This window comes from Pristis pectinata, chromosome 5, assembly GCF_009764475.1.
Source record: "Pristis pectinata isolate sPriPec2 chromosome 5, sPriPec2.1.pri, whole genome shotgun sequence".
Taxonomy (NCBI): Eukaryota; Metazoa; Chordata; class Chondrichthyes; order Rhinopristiformes; family Pristidae; genus Pristis; species Pristis pectinata.
Window position 1 is genome coordinate 34,652,107 of NC_067409.1, and position 24,327 is coordinate 34,676,433.

Here is a 24,327-nt window from a genome sequence, read left to right on the forward strand (position 1 = left end):
AGTAATTTTTATGTCTTGCACTGTACTGTACAGTGGTAGTAATCCTGATTCTGATTCTCTACACCTCCTTTCACCCTGTCACTGGTAAGGGCGCCATTCCTTATTCTCTGTTCCTCTGTCTCCACCACATCTGTTCTCTAGTTGAGGCCTTCCGCTCCAGGACATCTGAGATGTCCTCTTATTTCAGAAAATGGGGCTTCACCCCCACTGTTATTGATGGAGCCCTCACCCACATCTCCTCTATGTCTCGCACTTCTGTTCTTACCCCCGCCACCCCCCAGACAGAACAGAGATAGAGTTCCCCTGGTCCTCATCTATCACCCCAGCAGTCCATGCATCCAGCACATCATTCATTGCAACTTCGATCAGCTCCAACATAATCTGACCACCAGCCACATCTTCCCCTCCCCACACATATCTGATTTCCACAAAGATCACTCCCTGACTCCCTGGTCTGCCCATCCTTCCTCACCCCAGGCACTTTCCCCATGACCATAAGAGGTGTAACATTGTCCCTACACCTCCTCCCTCACCACCATCCAGGGCCCTAAACAGCCCTTCCAGGTGATGGACTCATTCACATGCAAATCATCTGGCCTTATTTATTGCATCTGGTGCTCCTGATGTGTCCTCCATGATGTGAAACCAGATGCAAACTGGGTGACCACTTCACCAAGCACCTGCACTCCGTCTGCCATGGCTCCTGGTTTCTAGCCATTTTAATTCTTCTCCCCATTCCCACACCAACATGTCTGTCCTCAGCCTCCTTTAATGTCAGGTTGATGCTAAATGCAAACTAAAGGAACAGCACCTCATATTCTGCCTGGTAGTCTATAATCTGACATAATGAACATTGAATTTTCCAGCTTCCGGTAAACTGCTCCACCCTTCCTCTCTCCCAGGAACCCTCGAAACAATTAGAGTAAATAGCTCCCCAGCATCCATCTTATTAAATTCTTTAATCAATTAACTTCACATAATGGTAAAAATAAATGGTTAAAATTCAGTTTTGTCACCATCAACCCTCTGTTTTGCAGTAACTTGACATGTTTATTCCTGTTCCCCTTCATCCCTCATATTCCCATTCAGTACTTATCCTATTGTGACACAGATGGTGGCCATTTGGCCCTTCTGGTCCATGATGGCTCCCAGTGGAACAAACCCCTCAGTCTCTACCTTGTTATGACCCTGCACCTTAATGTCTGCCAGCACTACCTCAATGCACTGTGTAATGAATTGATCTGTATGAATGGTATGCAAGACAAGTTTTTCACTGTAGAAACAAAAGAAACAAAGGACTGCATATGCTGGAATCTAGATGAAAAACATTATGATGCAGGACAGGGGAAGAAGGGTCCTAACCCGTAACGTTGACTGCCTGCTTTTCCCCACGGATGCTGCCTGATCCGCTGAGATCCTCCAGCATCGTAGTGTTTTTCATCAAGTTCTTCACTGTACCTTGGTACAAGTGACAATAATAAACCATTTCCAATTTCATTTCCCCTCTCATTATTTCCCTGTATCCCTGTAACTTATTCTCTCACACATGTTCATCAACTCCCACTTTGATTCTTTCGCCATTAATTTACACTGAGGTGTAATTTACGGGAGCCAGTTAACCATCCAGTACATAGTTGGAATGTGGCAGGAAGCTAAAGAAAGCCCATATGCTCAAAGATAAAAACATGCAAACTTCTATTGAACCCAGGTCCCTGAAGATGTGAGGTAGCAGCACTTACTGCTGAACTACCTTCCCATCTTTGCATTTCCTGCTTTCTTTCAAAGTAACGTTGCGACGAAATAGAACCATTTTCTCCATATAAATGATGTCTAGGGAAGCAGGGGATGTTGATGCTGGCGATACTTTTGCCGTAGGGTAGGTGGTGTTAGCCCAAGAAAATGGGTTCTAACATCAAAGGCAGAACCCTTTCACTCCACTCTGGTTCCACTTGTCTTTGATTAAGGCCTTAGTCTCTTCTGATTAGGATAACAATGTTATGACTTTCACCATTCCTGTACCTTCAGATATCCAGATACTTTCTGTCGTTCCACTAGATCACTGCTCAGAATCTGGAGTCAGACAATGGTGGTTGGTGGGGAGAACCACTGGCAGCGGACCCTGAACATGGGATGAACTTGAACCCAGGAAACTGGATCAAACTGTAATGAAAGATCAGACTGGAATGGAACAGTACTGCCAGCAAGCCAGTCCGTCCATCCTGTCAAACATCTATTCACTCCAGTGCAGAGTCAATACTGAAGATCAGAGGGTTTTAATCACCACATTATGTGGCCTTCTTTGGATAAATCATTAATCACAAACTTTCTAGGAATATCTGAGAATACTTTCATCCTTTGAAATTTGTTTGGATATTGACTTCTTCCCTCAACATCTGGAGGAAAGAACTTTTTGCTTTCTGAACAAGTCAGGAAAGCCTTCCTAAATTTTAACTATTTATTTTAACCATTACATGAAGTACGTTACCTATCCTGATTCTCTACGTGCATGCTGTGTTAATAAAAATTAATCCTTTATGTGATATCAGATCCTTAGTATATAATCAGTATCGTGTTCTGTTCAGAATAGATAGCATGATTTATAAATTGTACAGCACAATAACATGAAAAGAAAAATTGTACCCAAGCTGTCTATAGATGATAAATTTTATTTTCTTGTTACTGCTGTTTAAATCAATTCATTCCTTATACATACACAGGCTACAGAAATCATAATTTGATAATAATCCAATTTCAAAAATGAATAACACATTTATCCCTTTCACCGTGCCAGAAATTCGCCAAATCTGTTCATATTAAAAACAACGTGTCTTCTATATATCCAGGAACATAAATACACTGCTTCCTTCTTTTTCCAGATTTTATTAGTTATACATAATATATTCAAGCTCTAATTGACTTCCCCTGACTTGCTTTAATCTGTATGAACATCCAAACTTTTGCCTTCATGTTCTCTCTAGAAATGTGCCAATGATAAACTGTTTACACCTGACTGGAATTCTGCATTTTGTCTATAATGGTCTATTTTGGTTGTATGATCACCAGATTATTCATAAATAATGAACAGAATAGAAAGTAACCGCAGATAGCATATTCAAGTTATTTTGCTGTCTTTAAGTTCACAAAATAAGAGTTAATAATATGTATGTATATATTATTAAAAATAAAGAAGCAGATGATGGTAAACAGACAATTTTTGAGCTGATGTTACTGTTTTCTCCAGAACCTAGGCTTTTAACAGTTATGTGTTCTTTTTTTGCACACTTTCTTTATTGGAATTATTAATCAGATAATTACAACACATTTTTGCAGTAGGTCAAGCACCTAAAAATATCATTCCAGTGTTTTCTTTGTCAGAGAGTCATACCCTGAAGCTATAAGATTCAGTTCTTTCCTATTTACAGATGCAAAGTATATTATTGAAATAGTAGAATTATTAAACCACTAAACATTAATTCTAAGAGTTTATATCTGAAAATTGACCTTTAATAAACATAAGTAATCAATATATGTACTTCTCATAAAATGACGGTAAACAGTACACAAGAATAATCATGGAGTCCAGTGCAAAATATTGCAGCAAAAACATACATCAGCCAAGTACATTGCTAACATTGATTTCCAGTATAACTGCATGCAGTTCATAGTAGATTTATTTCTATATGTTTCAAAAACTTTTAGTAAACTACATTACATACTATTCATTTGATTCTATATTTGGCACAAGAGATTTCATATCACAGGATCCAGATGTAGACTCTCTATTGAAGTAAAGAGTGTTATCAAATGTTGTGGGTCCACCTGTGGTCTTCCTCCTGTACTTTTGAAAGAAGTAGCCTCCAAGAACCACAAGTAGAATGACGACAAAAACCAGTACCACCACAATCCCTGTGGAGTTGTAAGATGGATTCTCTTTTGGCTGGGAAACTGATTTAAAAAAACACAATAAGATAATCAAAGACAATACTCAACAAGAGGACACCATTCAGTCTGTCTGCACAGCTACCAGCTATTAAGATGGAGCTTCCCCAAGATATTTTCCCTACCCTTTACATAAAAACATAAGAAAAAGGAGCAGGAGTCAACCACAGGGCCCATTAAGACTGCAAAGTAAAATTATTCAATAAGTTTAATGTCAACCATTACTGAATTCTCCACCATCAATATCCAGGAGGTTATCATGAAACAGAAAGATAACAAGACCCATCACACTAATATCATGGTAAGAAGACCAGGTCAGAGCCTGAGTACTCCCCAAGAAATGATTTCCTTCCTCATTCCCACCATCTGCAAAGCACGACTCAGAAGTGTGCTTGAATATTTCCAATTTGCATGGATGAAATGCAGTGCCGTGACAAAGCAGTCCACTTGATAAGCACACCCTATCTGCCATTGTAAGCATTTCACTCACTTTGCCACCGATAAACCATGTCTACAATGCCTATCTTCTGAAAGGTGCACTGCAACAAGACCTCTTTGACAATATCTCCCAATGCTGTTGATCATTACCACTTAGTAAGACAAAGACTACAGGGGCTGGGGAAATCTCCACCTCTAAATCACACTGCATTTGATTTTGACAGCAGTGTGTGTGTGCACCCTCATGTCCCGCACTGGAGAGGATCAAGAAGGGAGTTCACCTTCTCAACCACAATTCAGGATGGCAATAAATGCTGGTCTTGTCAGCATCCCCCTTCATGAACTTGATCACAACTAACTGCTTGAAGAACTTTATCTTTCAGCCCCAAATCACCAACTCCCTTTATCCTGAGACCATGCTCTTATGCTTTTAGATTCTCTAGCTTCTCAGGATCCATCCTTTCAAGCCCTTGATGAAGTTTATATGTTTTAATATCACCTTTCATTCATATATAAAATCTAAGCTACATCCTTTCTACATCTCTTCCATAGGACGGCCCTCTCATTCCAGGAATCAATACAATGAACATTTATTTTATCTTCTCTAGGATAAATGTATTCTCAGTTAAGCAAGATGAACAAAACTAGTTGCACAACTATAGTTGTGGTCTCACCAAAACCCTATATAAATCCAACATGAATTCCATAATTGTATACTACGCCCATTTTGCAATAAGGGCTGGCAACACATTTATTTTCTTAATTTCTTCCTTTAATTTGTGATTTGAGTACACCAAAACAATTTTCTCATCATTTGCTTTTAGAAAGATGCTTTGATATTTCCATAATGGCACTGCAATTGCAACCTCCCCCAAATACGAAAGCTATACTCTGCCTCCCCCTTTCCACCTTCTTTGCATCCTTCTTACAGCATACTTTCCGATCTACCATTGTTCAATATGTTGGACTTTGTACCTTCAATGACATCAATTGTTAAACAGCTGAGGCCCAAACACTGATAAGTGTATGTGACTTTCTTAACTACGTCCTACAATCCTGAAAATGACATTCTTTATTCTGCTGTGTTGTTAATCACTGCCAAACCCATGTTCTAATCTTGTGCAACATTTTGTACAGCACCAACTGAATGCCTTTTGAAATTCAAGGTATAGTGAATCTGCTAGTTCCCCATTATCCATCCTACTAGTTGAAACATCAAGTAATAAAAGATTTGAAAAAGACAGTTTCCGCTACAAACATACTGGCTCTAACTTTATAAATGTGATTTCCCAAGTGCACTATTATGAATATTTAATGATCAATTCTAGCACTTTCCCTACAATAATATCAGGCTGACTGGCCTCCAGGGATAGTGAATGTGATTAGACACCATTGGAAAATGTCTTTTGGGAATTGAGACAAATGATTAAACTGTGACTTATCTGATCTCATGCAAGGTAAGGATAAAATTCATACTTGTATCTCACTATCACCATTGTAATGTCCGGACAGCATCAACTATTGCCGCACACTGTCTCCTATAGCTATTATTTCTTAATACAAATGTATAAGTCTATTACTTTTATTTTGTACCTGTGTGTTTTGATATCAACATTCAATTTGACAGAGTCCATATACTCCCATAAACCAAACTATCTTTACATCTAACAGTGTCCATACAATTTAACGCATCCTAAAATAAACAGCTCGGTTTTCAGCATAACATTTCAACACAAAGCTTTCAATCCAACAACGTATTTGCATATCTATCCCAGCAAAACTGCATGTGATGTTTCAGTTGACATATTTCCTCATGCCAAGAAACCATAGTGTGTATCTTGCAAGTTTACTTCAGCTTTCACAGAGGTGACTTTGTTGTTGCTTAGGCATTTTCCCATGACAATGAAATATCTACCTTTGTTTTTTCTCTCTCTCTAACTACCCTCATTAATTTATCAACCAACCGGCTTCATCAACAGTACATTACCACAGTACATGGCCTTGGGCCCCACATCTTAGGAAGGATGTGCTGACGTTGGAGAGGGTTCAGAGGAGATTTACGAGAATGATTCCAGGAATGAAAGGGCTTAAGTATGATGAGCGTTTGTCGGCTCTTGGACTGTACTCGCTGGAGTACAGAAGGATGAGAGGGGACCTCGTAGCGACATTTAAAATGTTGACAGGTAAGGATAGAGTAGATGTGGCTAGGCTGTTTCCCTTGGTGGGCGTGTCCAGGACCAGAGGGCACAATCTTAGAATTAGAGGGTACAGTTTCAAGACAGAGATGAGGAGAAGTTTCTTTACCCAGAGGGTGGTGAAATTGTGGAACTCCTTGCCACGCACAGCAGTGGAGGCCAGATCAGTGGGGGTGTTCAAGGAGGAGATAGACAGATATCTAAATAGTCAGGGTATCAAGGGATATGGGGATAAGGCTGGCAAATGGGATTAGAATAGTTTTTTTTTCTCTCTCTTTTTTTCCCACCCCATTTCTTTTTCCCTTTTCCTTGGAGCAGACTCGATGGGCCGAATGGCCTGCTTCTGCTCCCTTATCTTGTGATCTTGTGATCCCCCCCCATCCTCTCTGGAACTTAAATCTTACTTGTTTTTTTTCTCTTTCCCAGTTCTGATAAAGAATTTTTGACCTGAAACATTAACTCTTGTTTCTCTGTTTCCACACTTGCTGACCGACCTCCTCAGTGTTTCCAGCTTTTTCTGTTTTTTTTACAGTTTCATAAGGGTTTTGCATTATTTGAGACAGCCCTTCATACCCCTAGCACCATAGAGAAGCTTGCTTTGCCAGCAAAGGCATGCTCCTACCATTTAGATAAGATATCTTTATTAGTCACATGTACAACGAAACACACAGTGAAATGCAACTTTTGAGTAGAGTGTGCTGGGGGCAGCCCGGAAGTGTCGCCACACTTCCGGCGCCAACATAGCATGCCCACAACTTCCTAAACTGTACATCTTTGGAATGTGGGAGGAAACCGGAGCACCCAGAGGAAACCCACACAGACACGGGGAGAATGTACAAACTCCTTACAGACAGCGGCGGGAATTGAACCCGGGTCGCTGGCGCTGTAATAGCATCACGCTTACTGCTACACTACTGTGCCTGCCCATTTGCAGCTTACCTTTTCTCCTTGACTTGATTATGTAACCTCCTGGACCTTACAGCAGGAGATATTTCTAATGTTTCTAGCCCATTGTGGAAGGAGTTAGAAACAAAAATACTGAGTCCCTGTGTCCCCCAGGTCATAAACAGAATTGTCCAGACAGAGGTCTGCTGCAGCATTCCACCTGCAGCATGTGTCAGGTCTTCCTGATTCAAGCACTGTCCCCTCCTCTTCCTGGATCCACTGCAGGCAGCCTAGCTTGCTCTGCTGTGTCTTTCCATTTCTTCCTCCTTGTTATCACAATGAAAGTCAACAAAAGAGATCGCTTGAGATTCCATCCGGGCCCCTACAGTTCCCTTTCTTCCAATTTGTAATGATTATAAACTCCTGTTTATCAATCAGGACTCCTTTACCATTTACCATTATGGGTATTGCGGTAGTGCAGTGTGTAATTTACCCAAAGAATAATCCAGAAACTTTAGCTCAAGTCCCACAATGGCACCTGTGAATTTACTTTCAATAATCTGAAATATGAAGGGAGCATTCAACAACACAAACAACACCTAGTAATGATAACCATGACATCGAACTTATAGAATCATACCTTGCAGACAATATGCCAGACTCCTTGATCACAATCCTTGGGTATGTCTTGTCCCACCATTAGGACAGACACAGAGGTGACAGCACAGTAGTCCTTGAAATCTGCTTTTGCCTTCTCATTGGGCAATTTCCCCCTTTATTCTGTGACTTTGCCCTTTCTTTGTCCACGTTGCATGACACCTTTTGTAAGACCCACAAGGTCTTCCCTCAGGCTTCCATGTGATGCCAGAGCTGAAATATGATTTGCCCTTTGACAAGCATTTTCCCTTTCTGCAAAATCCCTGCTCTGCTGGAAGAGCTGAGAATGGGTTATAGTCAGTGAGAGCAGTGTCATAAGTCCCTGGTCTGCAGCTCTGAGAATTAGTAATGCTTGGTGTCCCCAAAAGAAGGCTGATAAATTTTCACCGGACTACAGGATACAGCATCACACTGCCACAATTTGGCTCAAGAGAAAATTAGCACTCTCCGCTTGCAGCATTATGTTGCTCCGTACAAGCGACACTTCTTTGGGAAAGTTCTGAAGGATGTGACAAATCTACAACCTAAAGCTACTTTAGCAGCTGAATCAGGAAGTAGCATTTTGGGTATAAATAAACTTATCAACTAGGGATAATGCTAAAAATTCCTTGGGTGCAAATAGCTCTTACCTTCCAGTTGTGATGATGCCTCAGTTACTTCCACAACTGTAAAGAAGAAATGTTAGTTATTATTCAGCGAATCCCACAAGAAACAACAATTTTTAGGAAGCCACAGTACCATTTAACTTACTTTTAGGCATTTTGCATATGTAATTTTTATAAGCTGAACATGGAGCATTATTCCAGGTACCTATATGCGAATACATTTCAACACAGTCTTCCTGTTTATGATCTGAAGGCTCTCCTTTATTCCAGTTTACAAAATCCACCACACTGTTATCTATCCATAACCAAGCACCTGAAATGACAAAAAGAAATACTTTATAAAAATGAAGTATTAGTCAGAACATAGGGGAAAGAGTGGGTCCTATACCCCTGCTCCATCCATGCTCCCAGGCCATCATCAACTCAAAGAATCCAACAAAAAACATCCTGATTGGGGTGTCTCAGTGCCAAAAGTGGGAGATTGATACCTCATTTGATTTTGGTCTCAGGTCCACCTTCCTGTCTTTCCCCCATAATTTTGACTCCTATATGGACCATAAATCTCTCTATATAGTCCTTATATTCAATGACTCTGCTTCCACAGATTTCTGGGAAAGGGAGTTGCAAAGATTCACCACACATTGAGAGAAGAAATTTCTTCTCGTGTTGCTTTTAAATGGGAGAGCCCTTTATTCCCTTTAGTCTAGATTCTCCAAGGGGAAATATTCTGTCAGGAACCATCCCATGAAGCCTCCTCAGAATGTTACATTTCATGCTTTTAAATGCCATTGAGTTTAGGTCCAATTTACCCAACCTTTCCTGACAGTGCAATCCCTTCATTTAAAAATAACGGACATTTTTTAAAATTTCATGAAGATGCTACTAGTGTAACACTGTTACAGTGCCAGTGATCGTGGTTCAATTTCCACTACTGTCCGTAAGGAGTTTATACATTCTCCCTGTGACTGTGAGTTTCCTCCAGATGCCCCGGTATGCAGCAAAATTTTTCATTGCAAACTATCAAACAAAATTTGACAAACAGCCATATATCAGAGCAAATGACCAAAATAAAATTGGTAAATGAGATATATTTTAAGGAATATCCTGAAAAGAAAGACATGTGGGTGAAGGGGTGGTCATACATATAGGTTTGACCCAATACTAATTAACATGGGGACCAAGAAGTGAACATGGGGGTCAGCAGTCTAGTCTCCCAGCTTTAACCCAGAGCCACTGTGTTGAATTTGTTGACTGCTGCGATTGCCTTCTATTCTCAACAGTAGCCCAGGAATATGCGGAGGCAGGGCTGCTCCTCCAGATTCCTTTCTTTGTGGATATGAGTGAGGATAACATTGATTGACGCACTTTTTTGCCAGACAATCACAACCAACACTGCCAATTAGAAGAGGTACCAAAGGGTTGCTAGCTCCAGTGGAATTGGACCACATTTATTAACATGCAATTAATTATTCATAAATATATTATTCTGAATGCTGAAAGTATGAACTAAATGTTGTACAGGAAGTAGAGGAAAAGAAAATACAAATGAGGGCAAAACATTGCCATTTTGAATTTTCACCATAATATGTTACATTGTTATAGCTAAAATAAATGTACATACAGTATATTCATGAAAATTCTACCAATAGTTCTAAGAAACAGTGAACAAATGAACATTTTGTTTCATTATTTCTTATTATTTGGAAATGGATCAAAGGGCCAAGTAGCATACAGATGAATTAAACTCCCCAACAGTTTGTTCTGCACACTCTATTTTTGAGACAGAGTTTAGTTAGGAAAGAGAAAGTATTTCCTTTTTACCTTCAATATTCCTATACATTCCTATCCAGAAGGTCGGTGACTTGTCGGCCATGATTTCTGTTGTATGTAGCAAAAAGGTGCTTTCTGGAGTATCATCAATACTTACTAATGAAGCTCCTGAAAAATGGAGATAAATATGTATGATTCATTCAAAATGGAAAAATAATAGTAGGTTAAATGCAAGGTTTATTACTTTGTATTTAGTAATCAATTAAGATTATTTATGAGCTCAGAAGCTGGCAATAAATGTTCAATCAGTTGGAGTAAGACTTAAAAGTTTTCATATTTACTTAAATCTAGCAGTTGAGGTGGTCTTGACATACAAGAGCTGGAGAAACATCAAACATGTTACAGAGCAAATAAGAGCTATACATGTTTCGGAGAAAGAACAGCATGTTAACGAGAAAGAAACTATGGCAAGTGCTAGAAATCTGAAATAAAATAGAAAATAATGGAAATATTTGACAGTTCATAGACCATCTGTGGAGAGGAAATAGGAATTAATGTTTTGGGTTTGAATCCTACATCTTCTTGTTCTGATGAAAGATCATTGACATGAAATGCAAACTTTGTTTTTCTTTCCACTGATGCTGCATGACATGCTGAGTATTTTCTATATTTTCCGATACGGAACACATTACTTACAAGTGAGTAAAACATTAAAGCATAGTGGGAATATCCAAAACAACAAGGATATTAAAGATTTTGTTTCGAGTTGTCTGTATCTTCAGTGCTGTGCGGGCTTGAAAAGCATCAGTTGTGTATTGTTACATTTTGTTTATTGTCAAGTTGTCTTCAAAAGTGCCCGTCTGTGGGGGAGAGGAACCTGGTTCCATCTACCCATCACCCACACACTCAACCGATTTGGTCCCTCATCCCCTTCCCCTCCCCCCACTTTTCCCCTTTTATCCAGCATCTCTACCTTATCTGGTTCCATTCACCTTTCTTATCAGATTCCTTTATCTGTAACCCTTTGTTGTCTCCTCTATCATCTCCCAGCCTCTGTTGCTATCTCCACCTCCCCCTCCATCTGCCATCAACCCCTCCCATCCTAGATCCACCTATCACTTGCCAGCTTCTGTCTCACCCCTTCCCCTCATCTCACTTTCTGGCTATCTCCCCTTTACACTGTCAGTTCTGATGCAAGGTCTCAAGCCAAAATGTTGACTATCCCTTGGCCTCCACAGATGCTGCCTGACCCACTGAATTCCTCCAGCAGCTTGCATTTTGTTTTAGATCCCAGCATCTGCAGTCTCTTGTGTCTCCATCAATACTGGGTGTTGTTCTACTGTGTGCTATGGGAAAGAATTATATCTTTATGTAAGAATCAAATATACTTTAGCCTGTGCTACACTGAAAAAGATGGGTGATTGGAAATCTTTATTAAGTAGATTGAAAGACACCTGCATAAACAAAACGTACCAGATGAAATAAAAGTAGAAAACTTTGGAAATAATCAGCAAGCTAGGTAACATCTGCGGAGTGTGAAACAAAGTTAGTGCTCCTGGTGAAAAGTCTTCGAGTTAAAATGCCTTTGTTTCTCCCTCCACAAGTACTGAGTACTCTGCTGAGTATTTCCAGCAATTGAGACATATATTTTAAAGATATATGCAAAATTTATTTTGTTTGAAGTAATTTCATTTTGCATAATAATATGGGAATCACTGTGGTATTTATATCTATTGGTGGATTAAGCAGTTTGCTGGTAAGGCAATGATTCATCTGCTAAATTATTTTTAGTATTCACTCACAGGCAGACATAGTGTCTAGTAAGGGTGTGATTTCACACCTATCACAAAGGAAAGTTCTTACCATAACGAATGCAGTCAAGGCTGGCAGAGGGCCAGGGCTTTTTAGTTGCTGTTTCAAAGAAATAGCAGTGGCCATGGAATGGGATCCAGGATTGGGTCAGTGTTTCTGGACACTTTCCAGGGAGTTGAGGTGGCTCAGTAACCACAGGCTCTGAGAAAATAAAGCAACGTTAAGATAAAGTTTCAGCTGACCATCCTTTCTTGCTCTTTAGTACATTATAGCACTGTTATTCACATTTCTAAAGGGAAAGTTCTCTGAACATGCATGATCTTCCATTTGAAAGGATGAGCTATTATTCTTCCAAGTTCTTATTCATGTTGTACTTGACTTGGCCACTAGGGAGTGGATAGAAAGAGTGGTACAAGATGAATAGGTCTTTAATTTTACCTCTGCCTATCTCTGAGAAGAAACACATTACATGGGAAGAAACTGGGCTCACCAATGCCTTTTTCTTTCAGGAAAGGGCAAGTTCACACTTCTGAAAAGAAATATAATATCTTGGTAAAAGGATTTTGCATGAGAGCACTCAACAGTTGCTGCCACCAATTGCTATGCTGTCCTTCAATGAGCAGTGACTTGAATGCACTGCTGTCATTTGTTCTTACCTGCCTACGATACAATCAGAATTCTGTTACTTCTGGACCATGCACCATCACCACGCTCTGTGTGAAAAACCTGCTCTTCAGATCTTCATCTTTTCTGCTGTTGTTTCTCAGTTTCAAAGAAGCAACAGCTAATCGTATACTGAATTTTGGAATTATTTACATGACAGAATGTACAAATGATGAAACTTAGACCAACAAAATGTGTGCTCTTTTTATCAAGATGCTATCGATTTCTAATAGTATTCCTCGATTTACAAGCCTTCAATTTATGAATTGACTCTGTAATGTAAATGTCCTTGATTCATGAATCTTTCTTTGCCACAACAAGCAATCCTTAAGTAGCAATTGAAACCCGAAGTAGGTGGAGCTGTGTCATCAAAGCTCACCACTATCAACTTGACTGGTGGGAGCACTGAACTACACGGCTGCCTGTTGCAGATACAATTACAACATTTAAAAGGCCTATTAAAAAACCTTCATGGTCAAGTTGGTAAATGAGGCTGGGTTTGATAAAGTACACCAGGGTGATGCAGAAGATCATGGCAAAGAGCTCACAAGTGAAGAACTGCTGGAGTGTGCGCAATGAGTGTGAGTAGGAAGGCACCAACAGAGCAGCACTACCACCAAAACAGCTGCCTTCAAGGAGGCTTTTGGAGGTGTTCTGCTACGAGGAAAGAGTGATAGCCATCTTCAGAGATGGTGATAAGACCATGGAGCAGAGCATTAGAAGTGGGCTTATGATGGAATGTGTCTTGTTTCTCTATGAGGAGCTTTCTGATGAAGAGGAAAGTGATCAGATGCCCATTGACATCTTCTTTAAGTCCTGCTCACCAGCCACTCTGGAACGTTCACAGGAACAACCCTTGCCATCAACTCTATCCAGCTCAGATTTACCAACATTACCAGCATCAGAAAACCTATGACAACTCTACCTTTTACCTCCCCAGCTACCAACTTCACACTACAAATTAAGAACATGGGGGGGTGGGGGAGATGGGGAGAGGGCGGAAGAGAGAGAGAGACAGAGACACAGAGACAGAGAGAAACAGAGACAGAAAGACAAAGACAGAGACAGAGATCTTACATATTTCATTTGATGAGTATCTTGAAAGGGTACATTATGCATAGTATATATCTTTTAATTATCTTGATCTAAGATTTAATTGTTAATAAAATAGTATTTCAGATAAATGTGTTAACGTATTTATAAGTGTTAAGGTCTTTTTGACTGAAATTCTTGAACTGTGGAATGCAACCTGAGTTTTTACATTGATTCTGACATTGAATTTGACTTTTTTGATTTATGCATTTTCACAAAATGGAATGTTTTCCCCAGAATGTAACACCTTTGTAAATTGAGGGATACCTTTATTTGAATGCAAAGACTCTATGTGTTATAAAAATGTTAAAACAAGACTGTGTTCATTTATAGCTTTGATGTAAATTGATTTTCAAAGAAGTCCAAAAACCACTGAAGTTCACAAGTTGATTCTTACCAGAAGATATTTTACAAGTGGCATATGACTCATTGTTGCAGTTTGAGGTTTTCCACCGTCCATTCAGATCAATGAAGACACATTCATTATTGTTCTTGGGCTCTCCAACATCCCAGTTGGAATAGTGCAGTTTCCACCCATCAATCCATCTATACTGTCCTGCAGTCTAAAAAAAATTCTATTTTAAAATACTGCAGCAGTGCCCTAAGGCCCTGAGCTGTGCTTTTTGCTACTTAAGCTGACAGCAATTGGCATTCTTTTTAGATCCAGAAACCTAACATCTCTTTCCATTTTAGTTTTCAAAATAATACAAAGGGACATTTCACATTTACAACTTCAGATCGCTAGTGCCATAATAAATGCAATTAAAACTGTTTAAGTCATAGAAATTAATTGAAGATGTTGAAATTGAGAAAAAGACACTTACGTGCACTTATTTTTTCCATTCAAGTCTTTGATCCAACTCAAATAAATGAATTTGCACTTGATACATGAGTCATAAAGCTATGGGGCCAGATACAACTCCACATGGCTCCTGGCTCAGCACCATTGTGCAGTGCCTCTGAACTCACTGCTGAATCTGGCACAGGGTGAGGGATAGGATACACCAGCACTCAAGCTCTGGCATATTCATGAATTCATTATTGCAGTGGCCAGGGCTGGAAGTCAGGAATGACCTGTGCATCATGGGCAGGAATAACCCGTGCATCATGGGCAGTTATCCACAGAAGGATCATAACATAAAAGCAAACCAATATAATTCAAAAAATATATTTTCTCATACTTATCATTTCCCTTGCAGTGCACATACCACGGACTTCTGCAGGCATGTGCTATGCCACTAGACCACATTGTTGGAGTGTAACTAGAAAATTACAGGTGAAAGTGAGCCAGCAAGTTTGGTCTTCTTCACTCATGCCCGAGTCCTAGATTTGCTGGCACCCACAAGGTCTAAATGGCAACACTACAGTTCCATACTGACAGCAAGTTCTGGTCAAGGTTCTTCTGTGATTGGGCTGCCCACATATTACTCTTGTTCAACTCACTCCAATTTTATGAGGCCCTCCTGCTCCAGTTGGGGGTGATGAGTAAATCTGATTTCCTGGCTTTGATTTTTTCTGTCTTTGTCATTTACAGAAATAAACAAAGCAATGGTCCAATACACAAAAAGTGCTGGAGGAACTCAGCAGGTCAGGCAACATCCATGGAGGAAAATAAACAGTCGACATTTCGGGCCAAGACCCTTCATCAGGACTGGAAAGGAAGAGGGCAGAAACCAGAATAAGAAGGTGAGGGGAGGGGGAGAAGATGTAATAAGCTGAGAGGTGATGGGTAGAAGAGGCCAAGGGCTGAGGGAGGAGGAATCCGGTAGGAGAGGCAGTGTGACCATGGAATGAAGGATGGGGGAGGGGAGGAGAGGAGATGGACAGGTCATCAAGGCAGGGGAAGGGAGCCATAGGAATAAGGGAAGAACAAGGAGTGGGGGGGGGGGGTGGGGAGGATAGAGAAAGAAAGGGTGGAGTCACCGAAGTAAGAGAAATCGATGTTAAGGTCATCAGGTTGGAGACTCCCAAGGCAGAATATGAGGTGATGTTCTTCCAACCTGTGCCTGGCCTCAACGTGGCAGTAGAGGAGGCCATGGAGAGACACGTTAGTATGGGAATGGGATGTGGAATTGAAGTGGGTGGCCACCAGGAGGTCCTGGCTGTTGTGGCGGGCAGTGCGAAGGTGCTCGACGAAGCAGTCACCCAATCTGCGTCGGGCCGCACCGGGAGCACCAGTTGCAATAAGTGACACCCTCAGACTCACAGATGAAGTGCTGTCTCACCTGGAAGGATTGTTTGGGACTCTGAATGGTGGTGAGGGAGGAGGTGTAGGGACAGGTGTATCACTTGGTGTAGTTGCAGGCATAAGTGCCAGGGGGGTTATCAGTGGGGAGGGATGAGTGAACAAGGGAGTTGCAGAGAGAGTGGCCCCTTCAGAAAGCAGAGAGAGAGGGTGAGGGGAGGATGTGCCTGGTGGTAGGATCCTATTGGAGGTGGCGGAAGTTGTGGAGAATGATGTGTTGGATATGGAGGCTCGTGGTGTGGTAGGTGAGGACAAGGGGAACCCTGTCCCTGTTATGTTAGCGGGGGGAAGGTGTGAGGGCAGATGTGCGGGAAATGGAGGAGATACAGGTAAGGGCAGCATTGATGGTGATGGAAGGGAAACCCCAGTTACTGAAAAAGGAGGAGATCTCTGATGTCTTAGAATGGAAAGCCTCATCATGGGAACACATTGGCGGAGGCGGAGGAACTGGGAGAAGGGAAGGGTGTCCTTACAAGTGACAGGGTGGGAAGAGGTGTAGTCAAGGTAACTGTGGGAGTCAGTGGGTTTTAGAAGATGTCTGTGGTTAATCTGTCTCTAGAGATGGAGACAGAGAGATCCAGAAAGGGGAAAAAGCCATGGTCCAAATTGTGCCAGACCCAGGCACTGATCAGACTCCCCACCCCCACTTGCTACCTCTTCACATCACCTCTACTGGACACAGAAAGCCTAATGAGTTGACCCTCTGTACCTAAGAGCTGTCTGGCAAGGTAGAACAGGCTTATCAGAACAAGTACACCCAGGGCTGCATATTGCTCTCATCCTGTACATGCAGACACTTCTGGTCTGAGACAGTTTGCCACCAGTCATGCACCTTTGAACAGTTTTTTTTAAATGTCGGAGATATTTAGAAACAACTAGAATAGATCCAAATAATTTTTTTTAAAAGGTGAAACATGAAATGAGATTAATTTAATTGAAAATGCAGTAAAATGCTAAAATAAAACTAAAAACCATAAAATAAAATTTAAAAAGGCAAAATAATTTAAACACATGTCTGGGCTTAATTAAAAAAAGAAAACCTATTTACATAATTGCTGCCTAACCTGCTGAGTGTTTCCAGCATTTTCTGGTTTTATTTCAGGTTTCCAGCATTTCAGTTCTTTTTATTTTCTCATACTTGGGCTTATCTTTCTTTTGAATGGAGTTGCTATCTGCATATCAGCCAGCCCTGGTGTGAAGCTGCTTCGCTGAGGGCTCAATGTTAAATCAAGCGGAAAAGCAAGAGGTCTGATTCTGCATCTGACCAGCTTGTTTCCAACTTCTGTGTTTGCCTGAGGATGTGTGGAAGTCTGAAACAAACCAAGTTGTAAAGGGCTGAGAGCTAACAGTTTCCCACAAAATAGTCTCCAGTCTGCCTGCTTCATTCACAAAAGAGTTTACCCCAGACCAACATTAATCCTGTTGCAATTACTCACAGCTTTTCATCCTGCAGTCAAATGCTCATCCATTCCCAGTGTTTGCTCTGAATACTCACATCTTCAAATTTGACTTGTACAAAGTGCTTATAGAAATAAATACCTTTAGAAGTATGGTTCATTAATTTTTATTGTTCAACTTACACTGTTTCTATTTGTTTCTTACCTCATTGGCATTTAATCCAATCCAAAGTTTTTCTCCAACTTTATTTGCATCTAACATCAGGAAGGCATTCTCAAAGGCATTCCTAATACTGACAAGCTGGGCACCTTCTGCTTCACATACTTTGCGTGCATCTTGCCATTTCAACTTTACTGTAATAGTTTTATATGAACTGTTGGCATATTGAAAGTAATTTGGTCCAGGAGCACTCGTGGGCTTCATGCTTAATGCACGATCTGTGAAAAAAAATCAAATCTCGCTCCTTTATTTCCATTCAAACTTCCATGCATTTTGCTTTCTCTGAACAACAACAGGGGGACATCCAATTTTTCAATCTAAGTAAAGGACATTTTAGTAAACTTAATGAGTAGTGAGACAGCTGGTAACTGAGATAATGGAGCAGATTTTCAAAGTCTACGCTCTCAGCAGGGAACCTTTTCCAATACCAGTGCAAATTAGAAAAACACAGAAACAATATGATTTCAATAGCTTGGAATTCAAGGACAATCAAGCCACAAAATGCCAATGTGCAAGGCTCAGGGGCAAGATTATCCACTGTCAGGCATGTCTCTAAACCTCTAATCTGCAAAAAGTTAAACCAATTTTCAAGACATTCCTTGAAACAATATTTCCATTCTCATGTCAATGAAAATCATAAAAACTACAGATGCTTGGAATCTGAAATTTAAAAAAAACAAAAATTGCTGGAAACACTCAGCCTGTCAGGCAGCATCTGTGGGAACCAAAACAGAATTAACCTTTCAGGCTGAAGACTCTTCATCAGAACCTTTGTTTCTTTTTCGGCACTTGCTACTTGACCTGTTGTGTGTTCCAAGATCTAATGTTTCCATTTTCATTCCTTAGGAATCTACTTCACAGATTATTTTCTAAAACCCTACCTTTGTAAAGAACTGTTACCACTTTCATCTCTTCTCTATCTCCTGTTCCACATAATTGTCAGGAATGAACATTCCTGATAATTAAAGTTGAAAAGATTACTAAACATTTAATGTGGGAAATAGACAGAACATTTGTATAATTCATTTCTTTGGCCGGTCATAGAGAAAGTCAAAATGGAATGCAATCCTTGGGTCAAGTAAAGAAGGGGACTATTCAGAACAACAGCAGGTGTAACTCCTAATAAGATGCTGATCTGGAGTGATTACAACACAGAACTAGATGCCAGCTAAGCAGAAGAACCAGAATGCTATAGACAGAGCTAAGCAATTCCACAACTAACTGGTTAGATCAAAACTCTACCATCCATTCATAAATGGTGTTGGACAATTGAATAATAAGACAAGAAGGTTTCATGGGCATCTTTGAAGATAGCAGAGGGTAACACTTGACTCCAAAGACATGGCACCTGCAACCACATTCAACAGGAACAGCCAAATGGATAATACATCATGGTTTCCTCCTCAAGCCCTCATCATCATAGAAGTCAGGCTTCAGCCAATTTGATTCACTCTTCATGTTATGATGAATTGGCTGAGTGCACAGGATACAGCAGAGATGATAGCCTCTGGTAACACCCTGGCTGTATGACTGAAGCCTTGTGCTCCAGAACTACCCCTGCCTCTAGACCAACTGCTACATTTCAGCAACAAAACTGGCACCTAACTTGGCACATCCTGTCAGTTGACCTTGCCAGCTGGCCAAATATTGACACATTAGTGTACTCTAGAGCATTAGCAGATTGATGGGAGTTGTGGTAAATCGATAACTACTGAAACTACCTGCCAAAGATTTGTTTAGTCTCATAGCCTTGGTTCAAACATGAACTAAGAGGAGAAGTTCAAAGGTGAAATGAAACAGATTGCCCCTGACACTTGGCCAAGTATACCATCAATGAGAACTAGAAAAATTGAAGACAATGGAAATCTGGGGGAAACATCTCAGTAATTGGAGTCAACTTGGGAAAATTTTTTTTTGAAGGTCACTAGTCTCAGGCTCACAGTATTACTGCAGAAGTTCCAAATGGCATTATCCTAGGCCCAATCACCTTCAACTGCTTCATTGTAATACAAAAATGGGAATGTTCTCCAATGATTCCAATTTTATTTGCAACTCCCCTGATAACTAAGCATTCTGCAGCAAGATTTGGACAGTTTTCAGGCTTGGGCTCAGTGGTATGTAAAATTCAAGGCCTGTAAGTATCAGATAATGGCATTTCTAACAAAACTGGTCTTACAACCTTCCTTTGACATTCAATGGTGTTACCATCACGTACTGGTATTGGTGTGGTATTGGTTTATTATTGTCACTTGTACTGAGGTACAGTGAAAAACTTGTCTTGCATACTGTTTGTACAGATCAATTCATTACACAGTGCAGTGTATGTTGGTCAAGCAAGGTTTATTTAGCAGACTGAGAACATTTCACTTTGAGGTTAATGAAGGAAAGTAGCACTGAGATAAAAGATCAGCCATGATTTAATTGAATATCTGAGCAGATGTGAGGGGCTGAATGACTTACTGCTTTTATTTCTTATGTTACTATGTAGTACAGTTCTCTTATAGTTTTTATTCAATTTTGTTTGCCAGACGTAATTTTAGATTTAAGATAACACACATTAATACATTGTGCATAAAGCAACTCAGTGCTCACCTTTATACTTCTGACATATAAAGCCTCTTTTGATGTGGCAGTAGTTATCCTTCCAGAGGCCACCAATTTTCTTTGCAGTTACACTCACAGTCACGCAGTCAGATTGCCATATAAGGAAAGCAAAAAATAGTTAACACCATTAAACCAACAGAAAATTTTCCAATAGAAATTAATACTCAAAAATAACTGTTGGCAAATAATTAGATAATGATATGCAAATATACAGAACCGACTGCGTGACCAAATATCACAGTAACTTTTTGCTGTTGGCTTGGTTTTATCTTTACATGGAATAAGTGATTTATGAGGTCAGTAACCAGGGAATCCCAGTGGGTTCAAGGACAATAGAAAATGTTTTTGGAGACGGAGGTCATTAAAGGTGGGAAGGAAGGTGACAGCAAATGAATGGGATTCATAGTAATAGAATTAGAGAAATTAATGGCAAAGATGGGAACCTCCTACTCCACAGCCAAGGACATTACAGCATATCAAGTGCATACCCCCATAACAAAAAGCAGAAATGTTAGAAATACTTTGTAGAGAGAAAAACAGATTTAATGTTTTAGGCTGATGACCTATCACCAATCCGAAACGTATACACTTTTGATCTCTCCACAGATGCTGTCTGACTTAAGTGCTTTCAGCACATTGTGTTTTTATTTTGTATTTCCAGCATCCACAATATTTTGTTTTTCAATTTGAGTATCTTGGTAGATTTTAAATGTAATGATGGTTTCTGCTGCCTCTGTCCTTCAGACAATGGGTCCCATATCCATACAACATACAGAATGAAAATTTCTTGTCAGCTACCCTCTAATTCCTCTTAAACCTATTTGATCAATCCACTAAAGAAATGGTTCTCCCTATCTGCTCTACCTACTCCTTTGTAATTTTATACCTCTCACTTAAATCTTCTTAAACTTCTTCTGTTTCAAAATAAAACAAGCTGAGCCCAGCCAGTCCTCATAACACACACCTAAAATCTCTGTATCCTTGCAAGCAATAGCATGCTTCCTGTAATATGGCAACTGGAACTATATGCAGCTCTCTGATTGTGACCTGATCAGTACTTCATTGCTTTCCGTCATAATATCCCCTTTCTTAACGACAAGTATCCCAGAAGCCTTAAAGTCTTGCCTCCCTCTTTATTTTCAAGGATTTGTGGACGTAAATTCCACATTTTTTTAACTATTCCTTTATACTTCACGATATGTTATGGCGATATGTTACTGTGTACTTTCCTGTTTTATTTACACTCTCCAAATGCATTAGCTCACACTTTTCCAGAATGAATTCTATTTGATATTTTACTGGCCATCCGACCAATCCATTGACGTTCTCCTACAATGCATAGCTTTCTACCATACTCTCAACTGCATGGGCAATTTTTGTATCACCTTAGTCATGGCCCTTACATTTGTCTAAATAATTGATCAATAACATGACAAGCAAGGGACCCTTGAATCCTGCTGAACCCCACCGCAACCTTCAAGTCACACAAACACCATCCATTCACCTTCCAATTTCAGTCATGTAGACTATATCAAACATGTTCCTCTCATCAACTGTCCTGTTTGCTCAACAATATGTTGTCATTACCCATGCATGTCATTCCTTAACAAATTCTGTTTGCCACTGAATAATCCATGCCATTAATCTGTGCTTTTTGAATGATTATTAAAATAGTGTTTATTTTGTGTTTATATAGTGATACTAAATAGTGTTTCTCAAAATTGTTTCCAATAATATGCCCACCACCAAGGTTAGGATGACTGGACTGTTATCACCCAGTCTATTCCTTCCCCTTTTCTCAAGCAATGGCACCATCTCCAGTAGAACCTCTATAGCTAAGCAAGACTGGAAACGGATGATCAGAATCTCTTCAATTTCTTACCTTGGTTCTCTTACCAGCCTGGAATACAGTTCATTAATGCTTGATGATTTATCCACTTTTAAAAATGCTGAATCCATTAGCAGTTCCTTTCTCAGTAGGTTTGATCTAATGTTTCACACTCTTCATCCTTAACTACAGTATCAACATTGTCTCTTTAGGTGCCAAATATTCGTTAAGAACTATACCTAAGAGCCACCTCCAGAAGTGAATTATGTTGTGGTTTCTGAAAGTCTCTACTCCTTTATAGAGTCACAGAATCAACGAGAGAGATACAGCACAGAAACAGAGCCATCAGCCCATCAAATCTGTGCAGACCATCAATCATCATTGACACTAATCCTATATTAATCCCATTTCATAATCTTCCCACATCCCATCAGCTGTCTCTAGGTTCTATCATTCACTTACACACTAAGGACAATTACAGTAGCCAATTAATCTACCACCTGCAAGTCTTTGGGATGTGGGAAGAAACCAGAGTACCAGGCGGAAGTCCACGTACTCACATGGAGAATGTGCTAACTCCACACAGACAGCACCCAAGATTGAACTCTGACACTGTGACACAGCAGCCCAACTAGCTGTGCCACTGTTCCACCCAATGCCCTCCTCTTGTACGTCCTAAGTTTTTGTTGATTTTGCTATCAGATGTTCTTTTTGTTTCCTGATTTACTTCCGAATTTCACCACTTATGTTATGTTGACCCCTGGCCAACAACTTTTCAGAGGTTCTCTATAGTACTAGACTCTCAGTATCAGATGGAAGCTTCCCCTTTTTCCCCCAAACTATACCACCCCCTCTTCATCCAGGGGTTCTGGATCTGAACATCCCAGCAATTTTTTGTGGGGATATATTTACTCTGTGAGAAAAAAGTTAATTTTCCAAGATTGCAACACCAATGATGCAATCACCTGCCAAGACCATTGACTGAATATGCAGTCTGCAAAAGAGTAGCCACCCCCCAAGTGTAGAAATTGTACCATTAAGAACATCTGTGGCATCCAGCATCACCAATTGTCGCAGGTACTTAAATCTTAAATCATTTTAAAATTGCAGTTATAGTACAGAAATTGATTTTTCAAAAAATAAATGTAAATTTTTCATTTACTTTGTTTTCAAAGCTGATGCCATCCCACCACAGGTACTCTCAGATGAAAGATGATCAACCCAAAATATTAACCCTGTTTTTCTATCCACAGATGCTGCTTAGCCTCCTGGATATTTCCAGTATTTTTTGTTTTTATTTCAGATTTCCAGCACCCTCAGAACTTTGCTTTTGTGCCACTCCTCATGAATGCTTTCCACAGGTCAATGCCCAATGAACTATGCAAATAGTTCTAACTCAAGAGCACAATCAAGTGACTGACTGATTCAAACCATCTCACCCATCACCACAGCCCTCTCAATCCCAATTCCATTCTTTGGCTTCCTGAGGAAACATGGCCCCTCTAGAATAATTCTAATTTAATCATTTTGATGTCGGAGAAGTTTTTATTGAGGCTTCAATTGTTCCTGCTGAAAGTAAAATTATTTTATATTGTGACTGTTTTGATGGAGTTACTCACCACTTTCCCGCTTCAGACTGGAAAGTTAATGAAGACATTAATATAGAATAATTATATTTATCTAAAATTCCTGAAAGTCTCCTGCATTGCTAAAGACCACGAGCTGAAGTTGGGACCTACCGGATTATCATAGGTGTACACTTTTCCTGTAGGGAAACCTTTGGCCCAGTTGGTATAGAATACTCCCTTTCCTTCAGTCCAGAGATATCTACCCTCACTATTAATATCATTTAATCCAATCCAGACATCCACAGGAAAGTCGGCCAGGGACAAAGTAATAAATGCTGCAGAGAGGAAGAGTTTAATATAGTTCAAGATTATGGCTAAATTCAACATTTAAAAAAAGATTTCATTATAC

At 40.0% G+C, this 24,327-nt stretch overlaps 1 protein-coding gene across 2 annotated transcripts in view; it reads right to left on the reverse strand.

Moving 5' to 3' along the window:
- Positions 1-2,562: 2,562 nt before the first annotated feature.
- mrc1a (mannose receptor, C type 1a) overlaps positions 2,563-24,327 on the reverse strand; it is a 133,316-nt gene continuing 111,551 nt past the window's right edge. For both annotated transcript variants that reach the window (XM_052015898.1, XM_052015897.1), the window contains 9 exons: positions 24,090-24,253; positions 20,511-20,616; positions 17,904-18,136; positions 14,454-14,619; positions 12,353-12,502; positions 10,541-10,657; positions 8,865-9,032; positions 8,744-8,779; positions 2,563-3,945 (listed from right to left, as the gene is read on the reverse strand). In XM_052015898.1, the coding sequence (XP_051871858.1) occupies positions 3,716-3,945; positions 8,744-8,779; positions 8,865-9,032; positions 10,541-10,657; positions 12,353-12,502; positions 14,454-14,619; positions 17,904-18,136; positions 20,511-20,616; positions 24,090-24,253 (1,370 nt within the window). In that variant the 3' untranslated portion in view covers positions 2,563-3,715. The remainder of the gene's footprint in view (positions 3,946-8,743; positions 8,780-8,864; positions 9,033-10,540; positions 10,658-12,352; positions 12,503-14,453; positions 14,620-17,903; positions 18,137-20,510; positions 20,617-24,089; positions 24,254-24,327) is intronic.